This window comes from Spermophilus citellus (assembly GCF_964194105.1).
Source record: "Spermophilus citellus genome assembly, contig: SCAFFOLD_131, whole genome shotgun sequence".
NCBI lineage: Eukaryota > Metazoa > Chordata > Mammalia > Rodentia > Sciuridae > Spermophilus > Spermophilus citellus.
Genome location: NW_027672905.1, coordinates 311,134 through 332,197, shown reverse-complemented (window position 1 = coordinate 332,197; position 21,064 = coordinate 311,134). Strand labels below are relative to the sequence as shown.

Sequence of the window (21,064 nt, the reverse complement as noted above, 5' to 3'; positions counted from 1 at the left end):
ACAGTTGAAAAGGTGGTATATTTTGCTATGGGTAGATGGTGTGTCCTATAGTAAAAGGTGAATTCAGTTGGCAGTGTTACTTGTACCCTCTATACTGTTCTATACTGTTCACTGTTTTATCAGTTATTGAGAGGAGAGTTTTGAAATTCTGAGTCTATTGTGGATCTGTTTATTTCTCCTGACAATTCTGTCAGTTTTTACTTCATGAACTTTGAACCTCTGGTATCAGATGCATAAATATTTAGGGTTGTTCTGCCCCCTTGATGAACTCACTCTTTCATAATTATGACAGTGCTAATGATTTTCCTTATCCTTAGTAATATTCTTTGAAATTTTCTTTGTGTTATATTAATGTAGCTATTTCAGCTCTTCAGTTAGTATATATATTTTTTTTATTCTTAAACTTTTAACCTGTTTGTGTCTTTATATTTAAATAGTTGGTATTTTATAAACATACAGTTGGATCTTGTTTTCTAGCTGGCCTATCAGTCTTTGTGTCTGAGTTTGGACACTTGAGCCATTCACTCTGAATGTGGCCATGGACATGACTGGGTCTGAATCAGCTCTCATGGTGCTTGTCCCGTCTTTCCTTTGTTCCTCTTTTCCTCTTTATCTGCATTCATCGAAATAAATTGCATTTGAAAGAGATGGTTCTGCTTTACCTCCTTTGTTGACCTATTTGCTATAACTCTTTGTTGTGTTATTTGACTGGTTACTGCAGGGTTTGTAGTATTAGTAAGAAATTTATATATAGTTTATCACCATCTGTCAAGTAAAGTGCCATGTAACATAAGAACCTTCCAACAATCTTCTTTCATTTCTTTTCTGCTAATCTTGTGCTATTATTTATTAAAATCAGATTTATTGTAGTATCATTGACATATTCAAATTTTATATATTTAAGATGCTCAGTTTTACATTGTGATATATATATGTGTGTTCTGAAATGATCATCGTGATGAAGCTAATTAGTGTCATTACTTCTGTGTAGTTACCAGTGTGTGTATGGTGAAAGAATTTAAGATTTATCCTTTTAGCAGATTATAAATATACAAAATAGTTTGTTAATTATTGTCACCACAAAGTACATCAGATTGTGAAAAACTTAACTCATATTACTGAAACTTTGTACCCACTACCTAATGTCACCCATCTCCCCCAATCCCTGGCAGACACCATTCTACTTTCTGTATAAATTTGACGAGTTTACATTCTACTTATAAGTGAGATCAATGCAGTATTTGTCTTTCTATGTCTGGTCTGTTTCACTTAGCATAATTTCTTTATCCATGTGGTCATAACTGGCAAATTTCCTTTACTTTTAGGACTGAATAATATTCTAGAGTGTGTGTATATGTGTACATCTATGTGATTTGTACATGTGTGCATTTTCTCTATCCATTCTTCTGTTGAAGGACACTTTGATTGTTTCAGTTTCTTGACATTGTGAATAATGTTTCAGTGTACGGGAAATGTGGGTATCTTTTTGTGTGATCTGGTTTCAGTTGCTTTGGATATACACCCCAAAGTGAGATTGCTGGATCATGTGGGTAGCCCTGCTTTTAATTTTAAAGAATCTTCGTGCTGATTCAAATGTATGATATGTCAAGGTCATTGTACTGTCATGTGTAACTAATTAAAACAAATTTTAAAAAATCATGAAAAAAAAACCCTTCATACTGTTTTTCATGGTTGATTATACCAGTTTACATGCTCATAGCAATGTACGAGTGTCCCCTTTTTTAGTGTCCTTGCCAACTCTTACTCTTGTCTTTTTTATAATAGTCATTCTAACAGATGTGAGGTGTTAGCTCATCATGGTTTGGATATACAATCCCTAATCATTAGAGATGTTGAGCACCTTTGTATATATTTATATTTGCTGGCCATTTGTATATCTTCTTTTGAGAAGTGTTTATTTAGGTCCTTTACCTATTTAAAGTCAGGTTATTTATATTTTTGGCATTGAGTTGTAATGGTTTTTAAATTGTATTTTGGATATTAATCCCAAATCAGATATATGGTGTGCAAATATTTTCCCCAGTCCGTTGGTTGTCTTTTCATTTTGTTAATTGTATCTTTGCTGTGCAGAACCTTCTTGACTCTTTTTGCTTTTATTGCCTAGCCTTTTGTGTCATAACCCCCAAGACTGTTGCCAGGGTCAGTGTAAAGAAGGTCATAAGAATGTTTTCTTCTAAGAGGTTTTTATGGTCATGTTTAAGCCTTTAGTGTATGAGTTGATTGTGTGTGTGTGTGTGTGTGTGTGTGTGTGTGTGTGTGCAGTGTGAGACAGGGACCTGACTGCATTCTTCTGCATCGAAGATGTCCACTTCTCCATCTTCATAGTTGAAAAGACTGTCCTTTCCCCCCTGTGTGTTCCTGGTGCCCTTGGTGTTCTTGTGCTCAGCTCATGATAATGCATAGATTTATTTCTGGGTTCTCACTTCTGTTCTAGTTGTCTCTGTGTCTTTTTTGTCAGTATCAAACTGCTTTGAGTTTCTGTAGCTTTACAATATATTTTGAAGTCAGGAAGTATGGTGCCTGCAGTTTTGTTCCTGCTCATGATTGCTTTGGCTTTTGTGGGCCTTCTGGAGTTCCAGAGGAATTTTAGGGTTGTTTTCCTATTTCTGTAAAAAGATTCTATTGGGAATGTGATATAGGTTTCATTGAATCTGTGGATTTCTTTAAGTAGTATGGATACTTTAACAATATTAAGTCTTCCCATCTACAAACATAGGATGTTTTCCCATATATTTCTATCTTTTAAAATTCCCTTCATTGTAAATTAATTTTCAGTGCACAATTTTTTTACTTCTTTGATCCAAGTCAGTTCCTAAGTATTTTATCCTTTTTGTTAATCCTATTTCTAATTTAAAGGATTGTTTTTGGATAGTTTGTAACTAGTGTATAAAAATGTCACTGATTTTTGTGTGTTGATTTTGTATCCTGCAAGTTTACAGAATTTATTAGTTCTAAGAATGTGTGTGTTTGCTCGTGAGCACACATGTGTGCATGTCCTGTAGGGTTTTCTGCGTATATGATTATTTTATCTGCAAACAGAGACAGTTTTACTTCTCTTCCAATCCGGATTTCTTTTCTCTCTCTGTCTAGTTTCACAGCTCCAGCTAGGACTTCCAGTATTGTGGTTGGTAATAGTGACTAGAGGGGGCATCTTGACCTTCCTCCAGGTCTTAGAAGCTTTGAGTTTTTCCCCACTGATTATGATGTTAGCCATGAGTTTTCCATATGTTGCCTTTAAAATGTTGGGGTAAATTTCTTCTTACTATTTTGTTGAGAGAATATATAAACCATGAAAGGGCGCTGTATTTGTTAGACACTTTTTCTCCATTTGCTGAGATGATCAGGTGTTTTTTTTTTTTCCTTTGATTCTGTTAGGAAATCACATTGGTTGATTTTCATATGTTGAACCTTCCTTATTACCCACAAGTACCACTTGTTTTGACATATAATCATTTTAATATTGCTGTTGAATTGTGTGCCAAAATGTATTCATCATGGATATTGATTGGCCTGTACTTTTCTGTGTCGTCTTTGTCTAGCTCTGAAATCAGGGTAATACTGGCCTCATAAAATAGTGAGAGTGTTTCCTTCTTCTGTGTTTTGGAAGAGTTTAAGAAGGGTTTGCACTAGGCATGATTGTGCATGCCCATAATTCTACCTACTTGGGAGGCTGAGGCAGGAGGATTGCAAGTTTAAGGTTAGTCTCAGCAACTTAGTGAGCCCCTCAGCAACTTAGTGAGACCTTGTCTAAAAATTTAAGAAAGGACTGGAGTGGGGGGTTGGGGCTGTGGCTCAGTGGTAGCACACTTGCCTGGCATGTGTGAGGAACTGGGTTTGATTCTCAGTACTGCATATAAATAAATAAATAAATAAATAAATAAATAAATAAATAAATAAATAAATAAATAAATAAAATAAAGTACTATCAACAACTAAAAAAATGTTTTAAAAAGTGGGGAGGCTGGGGATGTAGCTTGGTGGTAACCCAGGGGTGCTTTATTGCTGAGTTGCGTTCCTGGCCCTTTTTATTTTTTGCGACAGGGTCTCAGTAAGTTGCTTAGGGCCTCACTAAATTCCTGAGGCTGGCCTCGAACTTGTGAGCCTTCTGTCTCAGCCTGCTGAATTACTGATGAGCTTTTCTTTATTGGTAGGTTTTTGATTACTGATTGGCTACTTGGGCATTTTGTTTCTTCTTGATTCAGTCTTGGTAGTTTGTATGTCTTTAAGAATTTATCCATTTCTTCCAGGTTATCTTATTTGTTGGTGTATAATTGTTCATATTAGTCCCTTAGGATCTTTTTCTTTTCTCTGTTATCTGTTACAATGATCCTACTTGCATTTCTTATTTTAGTTATTTGAGTCTTCTCCCTTTTTTTCTTGATGTTACCAAGGGTTTGTCAATTCTTTTCAAAAAAATCAACATTTTATTGAATTTTTTTTTGGTACTGAGCATTAAATCCAGGGGCCTTTTACCACTGAGCTACATCTTCAGTCTCCCTTTATTTCAAATTATTTTTTATTTCAGACAGGGTCTCATTTGATTGCTGAGACTTGTCTCAAACTTGAGATCCTCCTGCCTCAGCCTACCAAGTTGCTGGGATTATAGGTGTACACCACTGCACCCAGCTGATTTTTTAAAAATGCTTTTCAAAATTTTCATGTATTTCTTCTCTAACCAACATATTTTTCCTTCTTTATGCTAACTTTGGTTTTTTCCCCCTTCTTTTCTAATTTCTCTAGTTTTAAAGTTAGTTTGTTTAATTGAGTCCTTCTTTTTAAACATGGACATTTATCACTATGTACATCCCTCTTTTCCCTTGCTGAAGCCCTTAAGTTTTGTTAAGTTGTATTTTAATTTTTGTTTATCTCAAGGTGTTTTTCAGATGAACACACAGATATGTATTTACAATCTTGTTGATTTGGCCCTTTGATAATTATATATGACCTTTGTCTCTTTTGACAATTTTTGACTTCAAGTCTATTCTGTCTGATATAAGCATGGTCACCCTTATTCTGTATTGGAATATTTTTTCCATCCCTTCATTTGATACTATGTATAGCTTCATATATAACATGAGTCTTATAAACAGTGTATTGCTAGACCTTGTTTTTTTAAAAAATATTTTTTTAGTTATCAGTGAACCTTTATTTTATGTTTGTATGCTGTGCTAAAAACTGAACCCAGTGTCTCACACATGCTAGGCAAGCGCTCTACCACTGAGCTACAATCCCAGCCCCATGGACCTTCCTTGTTTTTTATTTATTTGTTTTTTCTCATCCAGTCATCCTCTCTGTCTTGTCTTCTCCCCAATATCAAACTCAGAGCCTCATGCATGCTCGGTAAGTGCCCTACCAGTGAACTACATTCTTAGCCCTCTATGCCTTTTGATTGGAGAGTTTAAGCATTTACATGTAAAGTAGTGATAGATAGGTAAGGACTTACTGTTATCACTTGGTTGTTTTCTGTTTCATAGTTTTTAAAGAATTTATCCAGAACTTTTTGGATGCATTATAATTATACACAGTGAACTTGATGTTATATATTTGTATATGCACATGATGTGACAATACAGTTTGGTTAGTATCAATCCCTAGTGACTTCCTTTCCTTGATTCTGCTAGCCTGCTTCTTCTCTTCTACTTGTCGTCTTTCTATTTCCTTTCTTTTTTCTTTTTTTCTCTTTAGCTTCCACATATGATAAAAAATATATAACCATTAACTTTCTGAGTTTGACTTATTTCATTTAATGTAACACTTTTAAGTTCCATCCATTTTCCTGATATGACACAATTTCATTCATCTTTATAGCTGAATAAGCTGTGCAACTCCTAGAAGAAAATGTGGGGTCAACATATAGATGCATATGACTTCCTGACCTTTAGGGGCCCTCGGGAGGAAGTCATTGCAATGTTAATAAGTGGGATGGCATCAAGTTGAAAAGCTTCTGAACAGTAAATGAAGCAATTGAGAATGTGAAGAGAGGATCTACAGAATGGGAGAAAATTTTTGCTAGCTACACTTTTGACAGAATATTAATATTTAATATACAAAGACCTCAAAAAACTTAACACCTAGAAAACCTGGTAACCCAATTAATGAATTGGCAAATGATCTAAACAGACACTTCTCAAAAAGGAGAAATGTAAATGGCCAACAAATACTGTTCAGCATCTTTAGCAGTTAAGGAAGTTCAAGTCAAGACTACACTGAGATTTCATCTTAGATTGGCCATCCTCAAGATACAAGCAATAGGCTGAGGTACAGGCCCACGCCTGTAATCCCAGTGGCTTGGGAGGCTGAGGCAGGAGGATTGCAAATTCAAAGCCAACCTCAGCAAACTCTAAGTAACTCAGTGAGACCCTGTCTCTAAATAAAAAACATACAAATAGGGCTGAGGATGTGACTTAGTGGTTGAGCGCCCCTGAGTTCAATCCTTGGTATCCCCTTCTCCTTTTGTTCTTATATTATTTTCCCGATTTCATTAAACTGTTTATGTGTGTTCTTGGGTAGCTCATGAATTTCTTTTAGAGTACTGTTTTGGATTCTTTGTTAGGTAGGCAATGTGTGGATGTGGATTTTTTTTTAATTTATTTTTTTACTGGAAGTTCATTGTATTCCTGATTTCCCATTTTCTTGTATCCTTGTGTTGACATCTGGGCAGTTGAGGCAATAATCAACTTCTAGACTTCATGGATGGTCTTGAGTAAGGAAAGCTCCCAGCTGTGGGGGACACGGGGTCACTACCTAGGCAATGTGTGGGAGTGTGCTGTTGCACGAGGCGCAGGCATAATGGCATGCATATGTCAAGCGTGGGATTTGCAGGGGCTTTGGCTCTAGGGGATGGGGTCAGTGGTGTGGTGGCTCAGGCAGTTGTGGGGTTTCAGTGGTGAAGTCTGTGTGGATATTGGTTATGGCTGCCAGGGCTGTTGATGTCCTCCAGGTGCCCCTGGGTCCAGCAGCAAGTATGCATGGGTAGGCAGGGGCTGGGCCAGTTGTCAGTGGGGGCACACACAGCATTCAAGGCCAGTGTTTGGGGCTGAAGCTGGCCTCTAGCAAACAAAACACTGGGCTCTAGGAGAGCCGTGTGAGGCTCGTATACCGGCTTTTCTAGGTCTTGTGACCAGAGCACCTGGAGCAGCAGTTGTTGGAGCAGCAGTTCTGGACTCAGTATGGTGGTGATGGCTTAGGGCAGCTCCATCTACAGAGGCAAAAATCTTGAGACTCTCAGTGCCAGAAGCTGCAGGATATAAGCCGTGGTTGCACCAGCTGTCAGTTTCTTTAGTGGCAGAATCTGTTGGGGGCTTCTGATGACCATGGTGGCACATGCCACTTGATGGGGATCAGTGGCTTCTGCACAGCTGTGTTGGACTGCCAGTGATCTGTGTGTGTGACAGTGCAGCTGGGGAGGCCATTGGCTTGTCCTGTTCTTCTGGTGCTAAGGTGCAATAAAGTGAAACTTCCTCCTGCACTTCTCTGTTTGCTTGGCTCTTTGCCTCACCCTGAGGTTGTTCCTCCATGGCTGCGCCCGGCTCTTCCAGAGCTGGTCTCCTTTGTGGGTCTCTGTCTGGTTGTGTTTTTATAGGTGGGCAAGGTGCAGTCTTCCACTATACCATGCTTCTGATGTCATTCTCGAGCTGTTGTCATCAGACATTTTACTTTTACACATGCTGTAAACCTCACAATATGTGGTCTTTGCTTTTGCTTTAAATGATGATTTGTTTTTTCCTTTAGTGCTGGTGTTCAAATCTAGGACCTTATGCATGCTAGGCAAGCACTCTACCACTGAACTACATCTACCCCGTCCTAAAACAATGACCTTTTAAAAAAGTTTAACAGTGTTTAAAGAAGTTTTTTAAAATATATTTATCCACATGGTGATCATTTCTGCTGCTTTTCAGGTCTTTCTGTAGAGTCAGATTTCCTTCTGAGGTTGCTTTTCTTCTACCTCAAATACTTTCTTTAACATTCTTTGCAGTGTAAGTCTCTGGGTAATGAATATTCAGCTGTTTGTAAGTGAAAGTTCTTTATTTTGCCTTGTGTTTCAAGGTATTTTTGCTGAATATGAAATTTTATGTTACTTTTTTTCTCTCAGTACTAAAAACAATTACTTCATTGTCTTTGCATTATCTTTAACAACAAATACTTTGCAACCAGAATTTTTGCTCTTTTTTACGTGAGTTCTTTTGGCAGCTTTATTTATTTATTTTTTTATTCTTTTAAACAGATTGGTTGCTATGTGCTTTGGTATAATTTTCCTTGGATTTCTTTTCTTTGAGTTCATTGTGCTTTTTGATCTGTTGGTGTGCAGTATTCATTAAATTTGGAAGATTTTCATTTATTATTTCTTCAAATAATTTTTCTTCTGTTCCCTGTCTTTCAGGGACTCTGATCACAGGCACATCAGTCATCAGGAGTGAAATAACAAACAGTTCTCTGATGCTCTGTTCACTATTTGGTCTTCTTTTGCTCTTGAGTTTCTATTACTTTATCTTCAAATTTGCTAATTTCTTTTTCTGCATTGTCTAATCTGCCATTAATCCCATCTGCTACTGTACTTTTCATATTTTCCATTGTAATTTTCCTTTGAAGAAGGTCAATTTCAGACTATTTTATATCTTTCATATCTCTACTTGTAGAGTCAATCGTTTTTTTTCCTAGCTTTTGAAATTAAAGGACTGTTAAGGTTATCTTATCAACTGTGCCATTTCTAGGCTGGGAGTTCCCTCACATGCCTGCAGTCCTGGGCTCCTGTGTGCAGCTCTCTGGACACAGAGCCATCTGCATGCTCTAAGCTATGTCTCTTCATCTCGGGGAGGTGGCTGAGCCTGACTCCTTCTTTATACACTGCAGCCTGAAGCCTACCTCAGGCTGTGAATGGTGCCACATAGGGGCCCACCTTACGTCTCATCTCCCAGCAGTCTCTGTCCCTCATTGCCTGGTGTCCAGGATCTTGAAACCATCATTTTGTATATTTTGTCCAGTGGATATTGAAGTCTGTGTGGATATTGGTTATGGCTGCCAGGGCATATTTAAATAGGATGGAAAATCTAATTGCCTTTACTCCATCTAGGCTGGCATCTGAAGCCAGTAATTATATTTCCAGTTGATGTCATTTAACAAAAATATACTTTCACAGTAAAATGTGTCACAAGTTAAAATCTTTGATCTAGCAGTGTCATCTACCTTTCCAGCCCCACATTGGAACCTTCCTTAGTCTGTGAATACCTTGATTTTTCTAGCAAATAAAATAGTTGACAGTGAGCCTAAGTACATTATCCTGGAAGTCATGATGTTTAAAGTGATGTAGACTTTATTATTTCATACTCTTGAGTCATGTTTGGTTTTTGATACCATCTTAGCTAAAATTATTTTAAAAGTTTGGTTTAGAGAAGGGAATTTGTAAACCTAGTCAGAATAGTGATTTAACCATTTCCAGAAAGAGAAAATATGTTCATCCTAATATTTCAATAGAATTTAATGTATGAGTTTGTTTTTTATAATGAGATGACTGTGTGCTTTTGGGCAGCCTTACATCTAAGTCATGGATATTTGCGTCAGCCATTTGTACAACAGGCCACATGTGTAATTCATTGACAAAATCCCTTTGCTGTCCTTTGTGTGCCAAGCTTCTGAGTGCTCTCCTACCACCTCCTGCAGAACACGAGTGTGCTTGCTAAAGGCCAAGTCCACTCACCTGGGCTAAGAACAGCAGGAGTTGTCTGACTCACCTTGTGGGTGGAGTAGCCATCTCTTTCTTAAAATGAGGTTTTATTCTGTACATTAGTTCTTTTAAAGTATGAGTAGAAAAAGATTGTTATTCAAAGAATTACACCTAAAACATTTTTGATTGAATCCTGGGGGTGGGGGTGGGGAGTTGTCATGCAACTTTTTATGAAGAGTATTTTATTCTCAGCAAAGAATATGATGCAGGTGATGTGACCTTCTGCCCAGGTGCGGCTTGACTAAGCTTCTTACTTACCTTTTAACAAAGGGAACTTCTGAATGGGTGTATTTAGGCATGTAGTGTTTTAAAATTTGCTGTCCAAATACCCTTTTGCCTTTCTCCAGAAATACAGGTTTTGAAGCACTGTATGTTCATATGATAAGTGTTAATAAATCAAAGCTTTGTCTGAGTGTGGCTGCATTGTGTTAAGTATTGGCGCTTTTTAATTTGAAAATAATTTTAATTATTGCTGTTATAGAAGCCTCAATGCCAGTATCTTAAGTGATTACTTCAGTTTTTTTTTTTTTTTTTTTTTTTTGCTTCAAGTTTCAGAATTAAAGAGCTATGTGTGTTGTCCACAGTAATCTTTGTCAGTATCAGTTCAGTTTTTTAAGAAAAGTTGCAGTGGAAACAGCAGTTATTTTAGACTAGTCCCTAGGAGCTAGTATTCTGTCTGGATTCCCAGTACTCTATGGCAGCAGGCTCCTGGGTGTGTCTTTGTGAGGTCAACCTGAATGATCCTGGGAACCACACCTACTGCTAAAGGCTGTCCTTTCCCTGGACATCCCTGTTAGGCCTGGGCCCTGATTCTCTCGGATGCCAGGTCAAGTCCATTGAGGTGGTCTTAGTCAAAGCCCACCCTCCTCTTCTAGCACACTACCCATTCCTACTGTGGGCTTTCCATGACCTCACCTCTCCACTCTCATACTGCTGTCACAGTATAGGGCAGGCCAAGTCCAGGGTGGTCGAATGACCACATAGCAGGTTCTGTTGGTTTCCAAGTTTCTTAAGATCAGCCACTGAACCATGGGAAGAAAACGTTAGACCTAGTATTTGTATTAGTAACTTTCAAAGTGTTTGATATTAGTAAATAGTACATATATAGTTTATGAATAACTAAAAGCACATGGTAGGTATATGTGCCCAGATTTTGTCTTTACTCAGGGCAGTATATGATCCACACATTGTTGGGCAGGTGAGACTGCTCTGGACCTTTGAGGCAGGGTTTTCATCCTAGGCTGGGGCCTGTCAGTTCTTAACAAATAAGCCTCATGGAGTGCAAAATTTGGGGTGTATGTACATATGTGTGTTTTTCTAGTAAGGCAATGCATAACCCTTACCAGATTCAAAAAGGGATGTTTTGCTCTGCAGGTCAGATAAACTGCCAATCTAGGGTCTTAGTTGAAATTACGGAGACTTGTTTTGGTAGGACCATAGCTCGTTTACAGGTAACTTCCTAGGCTCCCTCAAAGTCTGCTTTATTTGAAAAATTGAAATATATAATTAGATACCCATTCCTTTAACAAAGTGAAGCTTTACTGGACTTACAGCTGAGATGCTGCAGCCAAGATGGCTGTCACCATCTCATAACAACAAATTCCACATGCACTTCTGAAAGTCTCTGGTAGGAGTGACTACAGAGCAGGCTTGGATCCCCTGTTCTTACCCTTTCTGTGAGAGGGTTTTCTGTTGTGTGTATGCAGTTCTGTGCTGCTCTCTGCAGTTGGCAAGGCTGAGAGTCAAGGTCACAAGTCAGCTGACAGTGTGAGACTGAGTCAAAGGTATTCTTGAAATCACATGTAGAATCCTTAAGGCACCCATATTATATGATGTACATAACTGTACAGTTCTGTAGATGGTTTCTGTTATTTCTTGTAATTCTTTGGAATTCCATTTTTTCATGGCTCCCTAGTAGCTCTTCAGTTTATTCCTTGAAGGCTCTTATAATCCCGTTATGTCACTTGACTGACCACCTAAATGTTGGGATTTATTTACCTATGAGTGGTCAGAAAAATCTTGCCGTTCACATTTTCTTTCCAGTGAGTACTGGACCTGGGTGCATGCTCACTGAATAGAATGACTATTAATTTTTTTTTAAAATAAGACTTTTAAAAATATGTGTGTAGGTAAATTTAAGTAACTTAAAAGTATATATGGCATAATCCCATTGCATTTCCAGTTTTGCCCTTTTAGTTTATAAACCTGTAGCATTTAATTCAGATTAATGATGTTTTATGTTGGGGGTTCAGTAGAGAGCCACGATTTCTTCAGACCTCTAAAGTACTGCCAGGCAGAAGAGAAAGATGTGGTCCAGTGGCCCCAGCAGTTGGAAAGGAATCCTTCTTATTTTAAAACATGAGCTAACAGTCTGACTCTCTAAAGTAGAAATTATCTGTGTCTAGAGATGGTGCCCTTCCTGTCATTGATGGCAATCAGAGAATCTTCTATCAGAAGTACTGAGAACAGAGTCCTGTGTTGGGAGAGAGGTTACACCAGGGGACTTCTGAGACTGATTCCAAATCTCAAAATTCAAGCTGTATCTCAGTGGTAGAAAGCCTACCCAGCATGTGTGAGGCCCTGGGTTCAATCCCCAGCAGTGCTAAAGAAAAAAAAATCTGAAATTCTGAGACCAGTTAAGCATGCATCTCTAAAGATGGGCCTCCATGGATTTGCATCCACCCCTTCCCAGCTGTGTGATCTTGGGCATGTTACTTACCTTCTCTGTTCCTCAGTCTTCTTAGGCTGTAAAAGGGAGCTAATAGTCCCTCCTGCACACTGATACTGTGAATATTCATGTGGTCATGTGTCAAGGTTCAGCAAGATGCCTGGCACATCATAAGTGCCTAATAAGTGCCAAATGCCATTCTCTAGAGGGTACATAATGTCCAAACATGAGTCTCATCAGCTGCATTTGGGCTCTAGCTGTAGATTTTCCTAGGTAAATTCTGGGAGCCGAGCTCCAAGAGAGCCCCTGATGACCGCTTCCCTGCCTCCTCTGTGCTCAGGGAGGCTGTCCAAATGCAAGCCTTGAAGAGTCTCCTGACTGTGTTCCTGTGGTCCTCTTAACCACGAGGAAATGACAGCGTTTGTTTGGCTTACACATGACTTACCTTAGGAGCAAGCATGCACCCCCACAGAGGAGTGGTACTCCTTGCTTGAATGACAGACAAGTTTTTTCTCCACTTTGCAGGTAAGGACACTGTGCCTCAGAGAGCTTAAGTCACTTTTCCAAGGGCACACAGCTGAAACCAAAGTCCTCAACATCCAAATTCATTCCACACTGTGAGCTTTTATCCATAACCTCTGGAAGATTCTGGAATTCACTTAGAGCGTCGTATGTATTTCATCAGGAAGTCCACGAAACTAGGACTTTTTAAAAGGTGGTCCTGAGAAGATTAGGCAGTTTGATGATCCCTTTGTGGACGATTTTATGGTGGGTGAGGGATATCAGAAAATAAGACACCCCCCCCACCACACACACACACACACACACACACACACACACACACACACACACACACCTGACCTCACCTCTCAGCCCACTTCTTTGTCCTTCCTGCAGGTGTGGGTCGATGCTGGGACACAGATCTTCTTCTCCTACGCCATCTGCCTGGGCTGCCTGACTGCTCTGGGATGCTATAACAATTAAAACAACAACTGCTACAGGTGAGCACCCCCGGGCCCCGCCTGCCCTCCTCCTTGCTCCCGGGGACCCTTCTGCAGCATCACACCAGTCCCTTCAGCTGCCTGCCTTGCAGGGCCCAGGAGGGAACATATAGGCTGTTTGCTGACCTCCTCCTGCCCAAGGGTCAAAGAGGGGGCCACCAGAGGAGGTAGGGCTACTAGAGCAATCAGAGTCTGCGGCAATGTGAATCTGCCCCCCAGAATCTCTCTCTAGCCTCTGTCGGTGTCACCTCACATGGAGACACAAATTTAGCCCAGAGCTGGCAAGGAACTTGCCCAAGGTCACGCAGCTCACTAGTGGCAACATCAACAGGTGACCCAGGTGTTCCAGCATACAAGGGCTTATCCTTCCACCATCTATTCAGAAATCATCTTCCTTGCCTGTCTTACTTGACTGTAGGGTTCTCCTCTGTCCCACCTGGAGTGGCTGCTGCCCCGCCTTGCCCCTTGGCCTGACCGGCCTCCCTCCCTGACCTCCTATAGATGGCCACACCCAGGTGACAAGGGGAGCCCCACAGCAGGGCTGAGACCTGCACGTGCCCAGAGTTTCCCAGCAGCACGGGGGCAAGTGAAATCTGTACCGTGATTATCTGTTGGTTGAGGTCTCTGCACCTCTGGACTCAGAGCCCTGCACAGGTTAGGGGAGTACTTACAGGTGGATGGTAGAGGGTCTCTTTCTAAGACCCCCCAGATCACCAGAGATAAGACTGTGGAATAATGACAGGAAAGCTGTTCCCTGTCACATGTTGGTGGAGAAAGGAAAGGGGTTGGCACAAGTGATTCTGAGATGAATATTTGGGGGAAATAAGTTAGATCCTCAAACCTCATCCCATATAGTCACATAATACAATTGACTAAAGAGTTAAATTTTGAAAGGGAACTATCCTCAAATAAGGAATAATAAAATACTTAATTTCAGAATGGGAAAACATGTAAAAATCATTAGAAAAAAAGAAATCACAAAGGAAGAGAGTGACATTGGCTCATGTAAAAATCTATAATTTTTTTTTCTCTTTTGGTACTGGGGATTGAACCCAGGGGTGCTTAACCACTGAGCCCCATCCCCCAGCCCTTTGTATTTTTTTTATTTTGAGACAGGTTCTCACTAAGTTGCTGAGGCTGGCCTTGAACTTACAATCCTCCTGACTCAGCCTCCTGAGTTGCTGGGATTATAGGTGTGCATCACCACACCCAGCAGAAATCTAGATTGTTGGGGCTGGGGTTGTGGCTCAGTGGTAGAGCACTTGCCTAGCACATGCAAGGCCCTGGGTTCGATCCTCAGCACCACATAAAAGTAAATAAATAAAATAAAGATATTGTGCCCAACTACAACTAAAAAAATAAATATTTTTTTTTAAAATTTAGATTGTTAAATGTTAGACTTCTAAACTTTAAAATTTTCTACAAAGAAATTTTTTAAAACTGTTCAAAATAGCCTAGAGACTGGGCCTGGGAAGTCAGAGGGCGGAAGATGTTCCCCCCTCCTATACCATTAAGACATTTTTCTTTTTTTTCTATTACTGTGAGTACCTATTGACTTTAATTTAAAAAAAAAAAAAAACACAAGTTAGTACAAATATCTACATGTTGTATTTTATTTAGATGTTGATGGACATTTTTTTTATTCCTTTTATTTATATGCGATGTTGAGAATCGAACCCAGTGCCTCATGCATGCTAGGCAAACACTCTACCACCAACCACAGCCCCTGTATTTTTTATCTCTAAATAAGATATGAAAATCATCCTCAAAACTAAAGGGCGTAGTAATATATAATATGTGGGGTTAGATCCATGCTATGTTAAGGTGATGAATGTGTCAATATAAAAAACACTAAAATACAAAAGAAAAATAAACTATAGCGAGGCACAGGGGAGGGGCACATGCCTGTGATCCTAGCTACTGAGGCAGGAGAGTGCACAGGGCAGGATAATGGGCAATTTAGCAAGACCTTGCGTCAAAATAAAAATTAACAAGGGCTGGATGACGTGGCTCAGTGATAGAGCACCCCTGGGTTCAGTCCCCCATACAATGAAAGAGAGAGAGAGAGGGAGGGAGAGAGAGAAGTCCTATTAGGGCTGGGTGTGCAGCGTGGTGGTGGAGTGCATGTCCAGCCTACATGAGGCCCTGGGTTCCATCCCCAGCACAGCAGAGTAAATAAATCAGAAAAGAAAAATAAGCAACAGACTCTTATAAAAACAAGATTGTTTTTCTCAACTAGATCATGAGCAGTAACCCCAAAAACGAATCCCCATTCAGTGTAGGTGAGGGCATGTGGGAGGGGCGTGTTCCCCTGGGCCGGGAACTGATGACCACAGAACCTCGACCTGATGACCACAGAACCTCGACCTGGCTCCCGTGGAATCGCCACTTGAAAGACCTTTTGTGGATGGTCCATCCCCTCCCCCATTCTCCCCGTCTCTGAGAAAGGGAAATCAGGGCTCCGGGAGGTGGTCCCCAGGTGGAGGTTGTGGAGTCTGGGCTCTGACCAGGCCCTCTCTGCTGTCCCTCCCAGGGCTCTCTGGAAGCCACCTTTGTGCTCACTTCATGAACCCGTTTGTTAAGTCTGCAGGGTCTGCCGTGACATCTGTGCGTCCGCAGGGCATGAGGCAGTGGAATGGGCAGCACAGGAGACTGACAGTAGTGACCCAGTCTGCTGAGTTTGTCATTTGGGGAAACTGAGGCACAGGGGAATTTTTTTTTAAGTAGACAGATCCAACATGCTAACGGCACACTAGGCCACAAGTGCCATCGTTTCTGGGGCCCTTGGGCTGAGGAGCAGTTGAGTATGGCTGGAAGGAGGGATGCCGGAGAGGTGGGCGGTTGGGCCAGGTTTCTGTAAGACCCTCGCTGTGCTCCAGGCTGTCACAGAGGAGATGGGTCTCGGGGTTGAGAGATCAGGCAGTTTGTCAACCACAGTATGGAGTGGGAACCACGGGCAGCAAGGGACAGGCCCTCAGCTAGGGACAGCAGCACAAGCAGGCTCCCAGCCCAGGCTGACGATGACCCCCTTGGGTTGTCTCAGAGAGGTGCTGGCACTCAGCACGGGACCCTATAATCCCAGCGGCTTGGGAGGCTGAGGCAGGAGGATGGTGAGTTCAAAGCCAGCCTCAGCAAAAGCAAGGCCCTAAGCAACTCAGTGAGACCCTGACTCTATATAAAATACAAAATAGGGCTGGGGATGTGGCTCTGTGGTCGAGGGTCCCAAATTCATTCTCTGGACACTGGGAATCCCGTGGTCACTGACTATCCCCTCTAGCCAGGCCATCAGGAGCAAGAGGACACCAGCAAGTTTCCTCATTCTCCCTGTATCCTGTGGTTCTGGTCTCGTGCTGGCTTTCATGCTATAAGACACCCATTTGTCACTTGTACCCACAAGGAGACAGGGGCCCATGGAATTTAAGTCACTTGCTTGTGTTCCCATAGCTAGTGATAGAATATGGCTTTCCTGGCCCCGGTACCCCTATTCCTCACTACCACGGATGGCCAATTCCTTCCAGGCTATTAGAACTGAATCTGGACGAGGCTGTCTTGTCACCAGTCTGGGTCCCTGGGCAGTTGCTTCTTCCAAATGTGCACACGAGTGACCAATACCAGCTACCCCCCAATCCCTCTGCATTCCCATCCAACAGCTAGGGATTTTTTTTTCTTTTCCTTTCTGTCTCTTATCAGCAGAAGAGAGCAAATACCCTAGGTGACATTGCAAAAATCAGAAGGCTCATTTTAGTCCTGTTTCAAAATCGTTCTGCAAGCAGGTCTTTCCCATCTCAGACGGAGTAAATTAATACCCTCTCTCCTGACAGCATAATCACTTCTGGAGGTCTTACCAGCACAGCTGAGCTCCTGCTGACTTCAAAGCACTGGTTATGTAAGGCTTTCACCTAAGCAGTGCTCGAGCTGGCGCAGGGAAGGAATTAGAGGGATGGGAATGGACCCACGCGGACAGGGGCGAGCGTCCCCTCAGAGCACACAGCACTAGGCTACAACTGCCTGATTGCATGGATGCCCTGGGCGCTGGCAAGCAGGTCACAGGGATGGAAGGGACCCTAGGACCCTTGAGAGCTTCCCTCTCTGGCTGCCTGTCACTCTGTGGTTGGAGGAAGGCACCCAAGAGACCTCTGCAAGAAGATGGGGATTTTGTAACTGGGGACATTTTCTTTTTCACCCTCTGTATGGATGCCCAGAGATAACTGTCCAAAACCCGGGCTCTGGAAGTCTTACTTCTTGGGGCACATCATTTTTGTTCAGCTCCTGGAAATAGCATCTGAGACGCATCCCAAACTTCACAAGTGACTGTGAGACTTGCAGTAGATGATTCTCCTTTTCTGGTCCTCCAGGTCTGAGTGAAACCTAGTGTAGGGCCTGACACGCTGGCTGCAGCTCCTTTAAAAACGATATAGGAGCCGGGCATGTGGGGGTGAACACCTGTAATCCCAGCAGCTTAGAAGGCTGAGGCAGGAGGATGGTGAGTTCAAACCCAGCTTCAGCAAAAGCAAGGTGCTAAGCAACTCAGGGAAACCCTGTCTCTATATAAAATACAAAATAGGGCTGGGGATGTGGCTCTGGGGTTGAGGGCCACATCCTGAGTTCAATCTCTGGTACCCAAAATAAATAAGAATAATTCAGGAGAAGTCCAAAATGTGACCCACATGGAGGCAATGCATCCATTGCATTCCCAACACATCTCATGTCACTCTGTTCAGTAAAGCAGGCCCATTTTACCTCAGACTCCAAGACCCAGGCAGGAGAAGCAGATTTGTCTCTGCCTTAAGAAGAGCTTGGCCCTCATCCAGGCCTGGACTGAGTTTCCTGTATAGCAGATGCAAATGAGGTTAATGTGGCAGGGCTACCAGCCCAGCCGGCATTCACAGAGCGATTTAAAAAAAAAAACAACAAACCTGTATCAGTCATCCACTGCCACATTAATGCTGTGTAACAAACAGCCCCAGACATCAGGGAAGTTTGACCATAACAAACATTTTCCCTTACTGCTCTCCAGGCTGCCGGTCAGCCAGGGAAATTCTCCGGGCTGAGGGTTGGATGAGTCTGACTCCAGGCCAAGCTCAAGTGCGTGCCATGTGTGTGCATTCTGGGGTCCAGTCTGAAGAGATGGCAGCTCCCCTGAGGAATTCTTCTCATAGAAAATCACAGAAATGATAAAGGACAAGTCCAATTAGGCCAGCACAACTCAAGCCTCTGTTTGTGTCACATTGGCTCACGTCTCGTTGTCCACAGCAAGTCACATGGCCAAGGCCAGAGTCAGAGGGGCAGGGAAATACACTCGTCTCCAGGGAGAAGGGAGCAGGAGTGAGAGCATGCTGAGAGTGATTTGATGGGACACAAATCCCAAGAGACCCAGTTACCCAAACAGCTGGCCTGGACGTGGGTGAGATCAGACCCCAAATAAAGATACTGCAGGGAGAACTGGAACCCACGGGTCTTGACTGCTAGTCCAGAGGCTCTCCCTTAGAATCATGGTGTCAGTCGCCAACCATGTTCTTATCACCTTTGGTTGCATTTCATGAAGCACAGTGTCAGGAGAAGAGGAGGTGAATATCTCACTCCGTGTCTGAGCCTCGTGCCCGGGTATAATAATTGAAGAGGGGCTTGGCGAACAGGGTACATTAGAGATCAGGAGCAGGATGAAGAGCTGGTAACGGAACTGGGATGTTGAACTGGGAGAACAGAAAACTCAAAGGGATATAAGTCCACTATCTTTAGATCTCCCCAGCCTGAAGGCGCGCCAGGCTATTTTTTTGAGGGTAAAACCAAAACTTCCCAGAGGAAAGCAGGTTTTGGTCTCATGCAGTCTAAGCAGTGGGTGTAGTCCAACAGGGGGAAAGGACTACTGAGAACAGGGGAGGGTCCTGCAGAAGCAGGCTCGCCACCCACTGGGTCACTGTCCCGCCCCAAATCATGGCAGGGCATTGACACAGGCCGTGTGCCCAAGCCACAGCCCCACCCATGCTCTTTGGTGGCTGGGATTCTGGGAGGCGGATGCCCCAACTTGGCAACAGGCTGAGACGTCAGGCATCCGTTTTCTCCAGGTTGACAAAGCCCTGACATTTGTAGTCTGATTTCTCCTGGGCTTTGTGCAGCGAGTCCCTCTCCAGAGCAGATGAGAGCCGCTGCCCCAGTAAATCCCTCCACGAGGGGGTCCATGCTGGAAGGGGCTGCTCCTCATAGCAGCAGAACAGAGACTGATCCGTGAGTTCTGTGAGATGTGGCTCTGGTCGGTAGCTAGTCCCAGATGGATGTCACAATAAAACCTCTTCCTGAAAAGCAGCTGGAGCACCAGGCGTGAGGTCCGGGGTGGTCCCCTGGCTCAGAGGCACCATCTCACAGGGAGGCTTCTCCCAAACTCTCAGTTTTGAGTTCCCAGGAATATAACCCTCTCCTTTCCCTGGCTTTCTCTCCTTCCAGGGATTCAGGGGAGTGTTGGTTTTTCTCCCAAGTTTCTTCTCACTCGATCTGCACTGTACCACATGCCAGCCTCCGTTCCTTCCTTCACCACCCCCTCTCTGTGCTTGTGATCCATGCCCTACCTAATCTTGGAGAAATGCAGGAGAAGCTGTGTGACCGTGGGCCAGCCACCTAACCTCTCTGAACTATGGGTGCTTCACCAGGGAAATGGGGCTGTGCCTGCCCACACTTCCCTGCCTGCCCCCCCCACAGTGCTCAGGTGGACAGTGTTCCGGCAATGCACCTGTCCCGCCCACTCTGACCTGAGTCCCTCTTGCTGCTTCCCCACAGGGACTGCATCATGCTCTGTTGCCTGAACAGCAGCACCAGCTTCGTGGCCGGGTTTGCCATCTTCTCAGTCCTGGGCTTCATGGCATATGAGCAGGGGGTACCCATTGCCGAGGTGGCAGAGTCAGGTGAGTTTGCCGAAGGTTGCGGGTCTAAGAGGCCCCGGGGGAGATGGATGAGCAGAATGTCGATGCAGTCTTCATCTCCTGGGTTCAGGTCCTGAGAGGTGGTTCCACCAGTCATCCACAGGCTGGGACCTCAGGAGGGAGCACCTTCACACTTCCCCTCACTCCTGTAACCCAAAGCCTTCCTCGGCCGCTCATGGTGCCACACTCAGCATGGGCCAGAGCCCTGGGGTTTCATCCTCCCATGCCCACTCTGCCCAATTTCAGTGGTCTGTTCCCTTTGGCAACATAAGTCACTCCCTCGTACCGCAGGGCCTTTGCACGTGCTGCTCTCTCTGCTTGGAGAGTCTCCCTCCCTCCCCTGTTCTAGATGTAGGATAACCCCAGTTTGTCATGGCCTTAAGTGTAGATGGACGTGTTTGTGTCAAACCCAGCGTGGGCAAGGTTGTGGTGCCAGTGGTTGAAAACCCTTCCCTTGTTTTTCATGGTGTTTGAATTCTGGGCAGATAGAGTATATATTTAAAAAAAAAATAGTTTTGTTTGCATGACATAGGAAGCTAGGCTCCAAACTCAGAGAAGTGCAAATAGGTTTTTCCCATACAAGAATGTCCAGGGGGATGGTCTGTCAAGGGCAGCACAGGGCGGTCTAGCCTCCTTGGCTTCCATCTGCTCAATGCCAGTTGTGCCCACCTCCATGGTAAACAACCACGCTGCCTCCCTGGTGAGCCCCAGTGCAAAGTGTGGCTACCTCTGTCTGCTG

General features: G+C 43.1%; 1 protein-coding gene across 5 annotated transcripts in view; it reads left to right on the top strand.

Annotated features, from left to right (window-relative positions):
* The window catches only part of LOC308640383 (limb region 1 protein homolog), a 102,383-nt gene extending 82,093 nt beyond the window's left edge, over positions 1–20,290 (top strand). For 4 of the 5 annotated variants that reach the window (XM_081312312.1, XM_081312313.1, XM_081312315.1 and 1 more), the window contains 2 exons: positions 13,308–13,411; positions 20,183–20,290. In XM_081312312.1, the coding sequence (XP_081168438.1) occupies positions 13,308–13,387 (80 nt within the window). In that variant the 3' untranslated portion in view covers positions 13,388–13,411; positions 20,183–20,290. Of the gene's footprint in view, positions 1–12,935; positions 13,080–13,307; positions 13,412–20,182 lie in introns of those variants that run through there. The other variant, XM_081312314.1, reaches the window with a different exon arrangement.
* Positions 20,291–21,064: the final 774 nt, after the last annotated feature.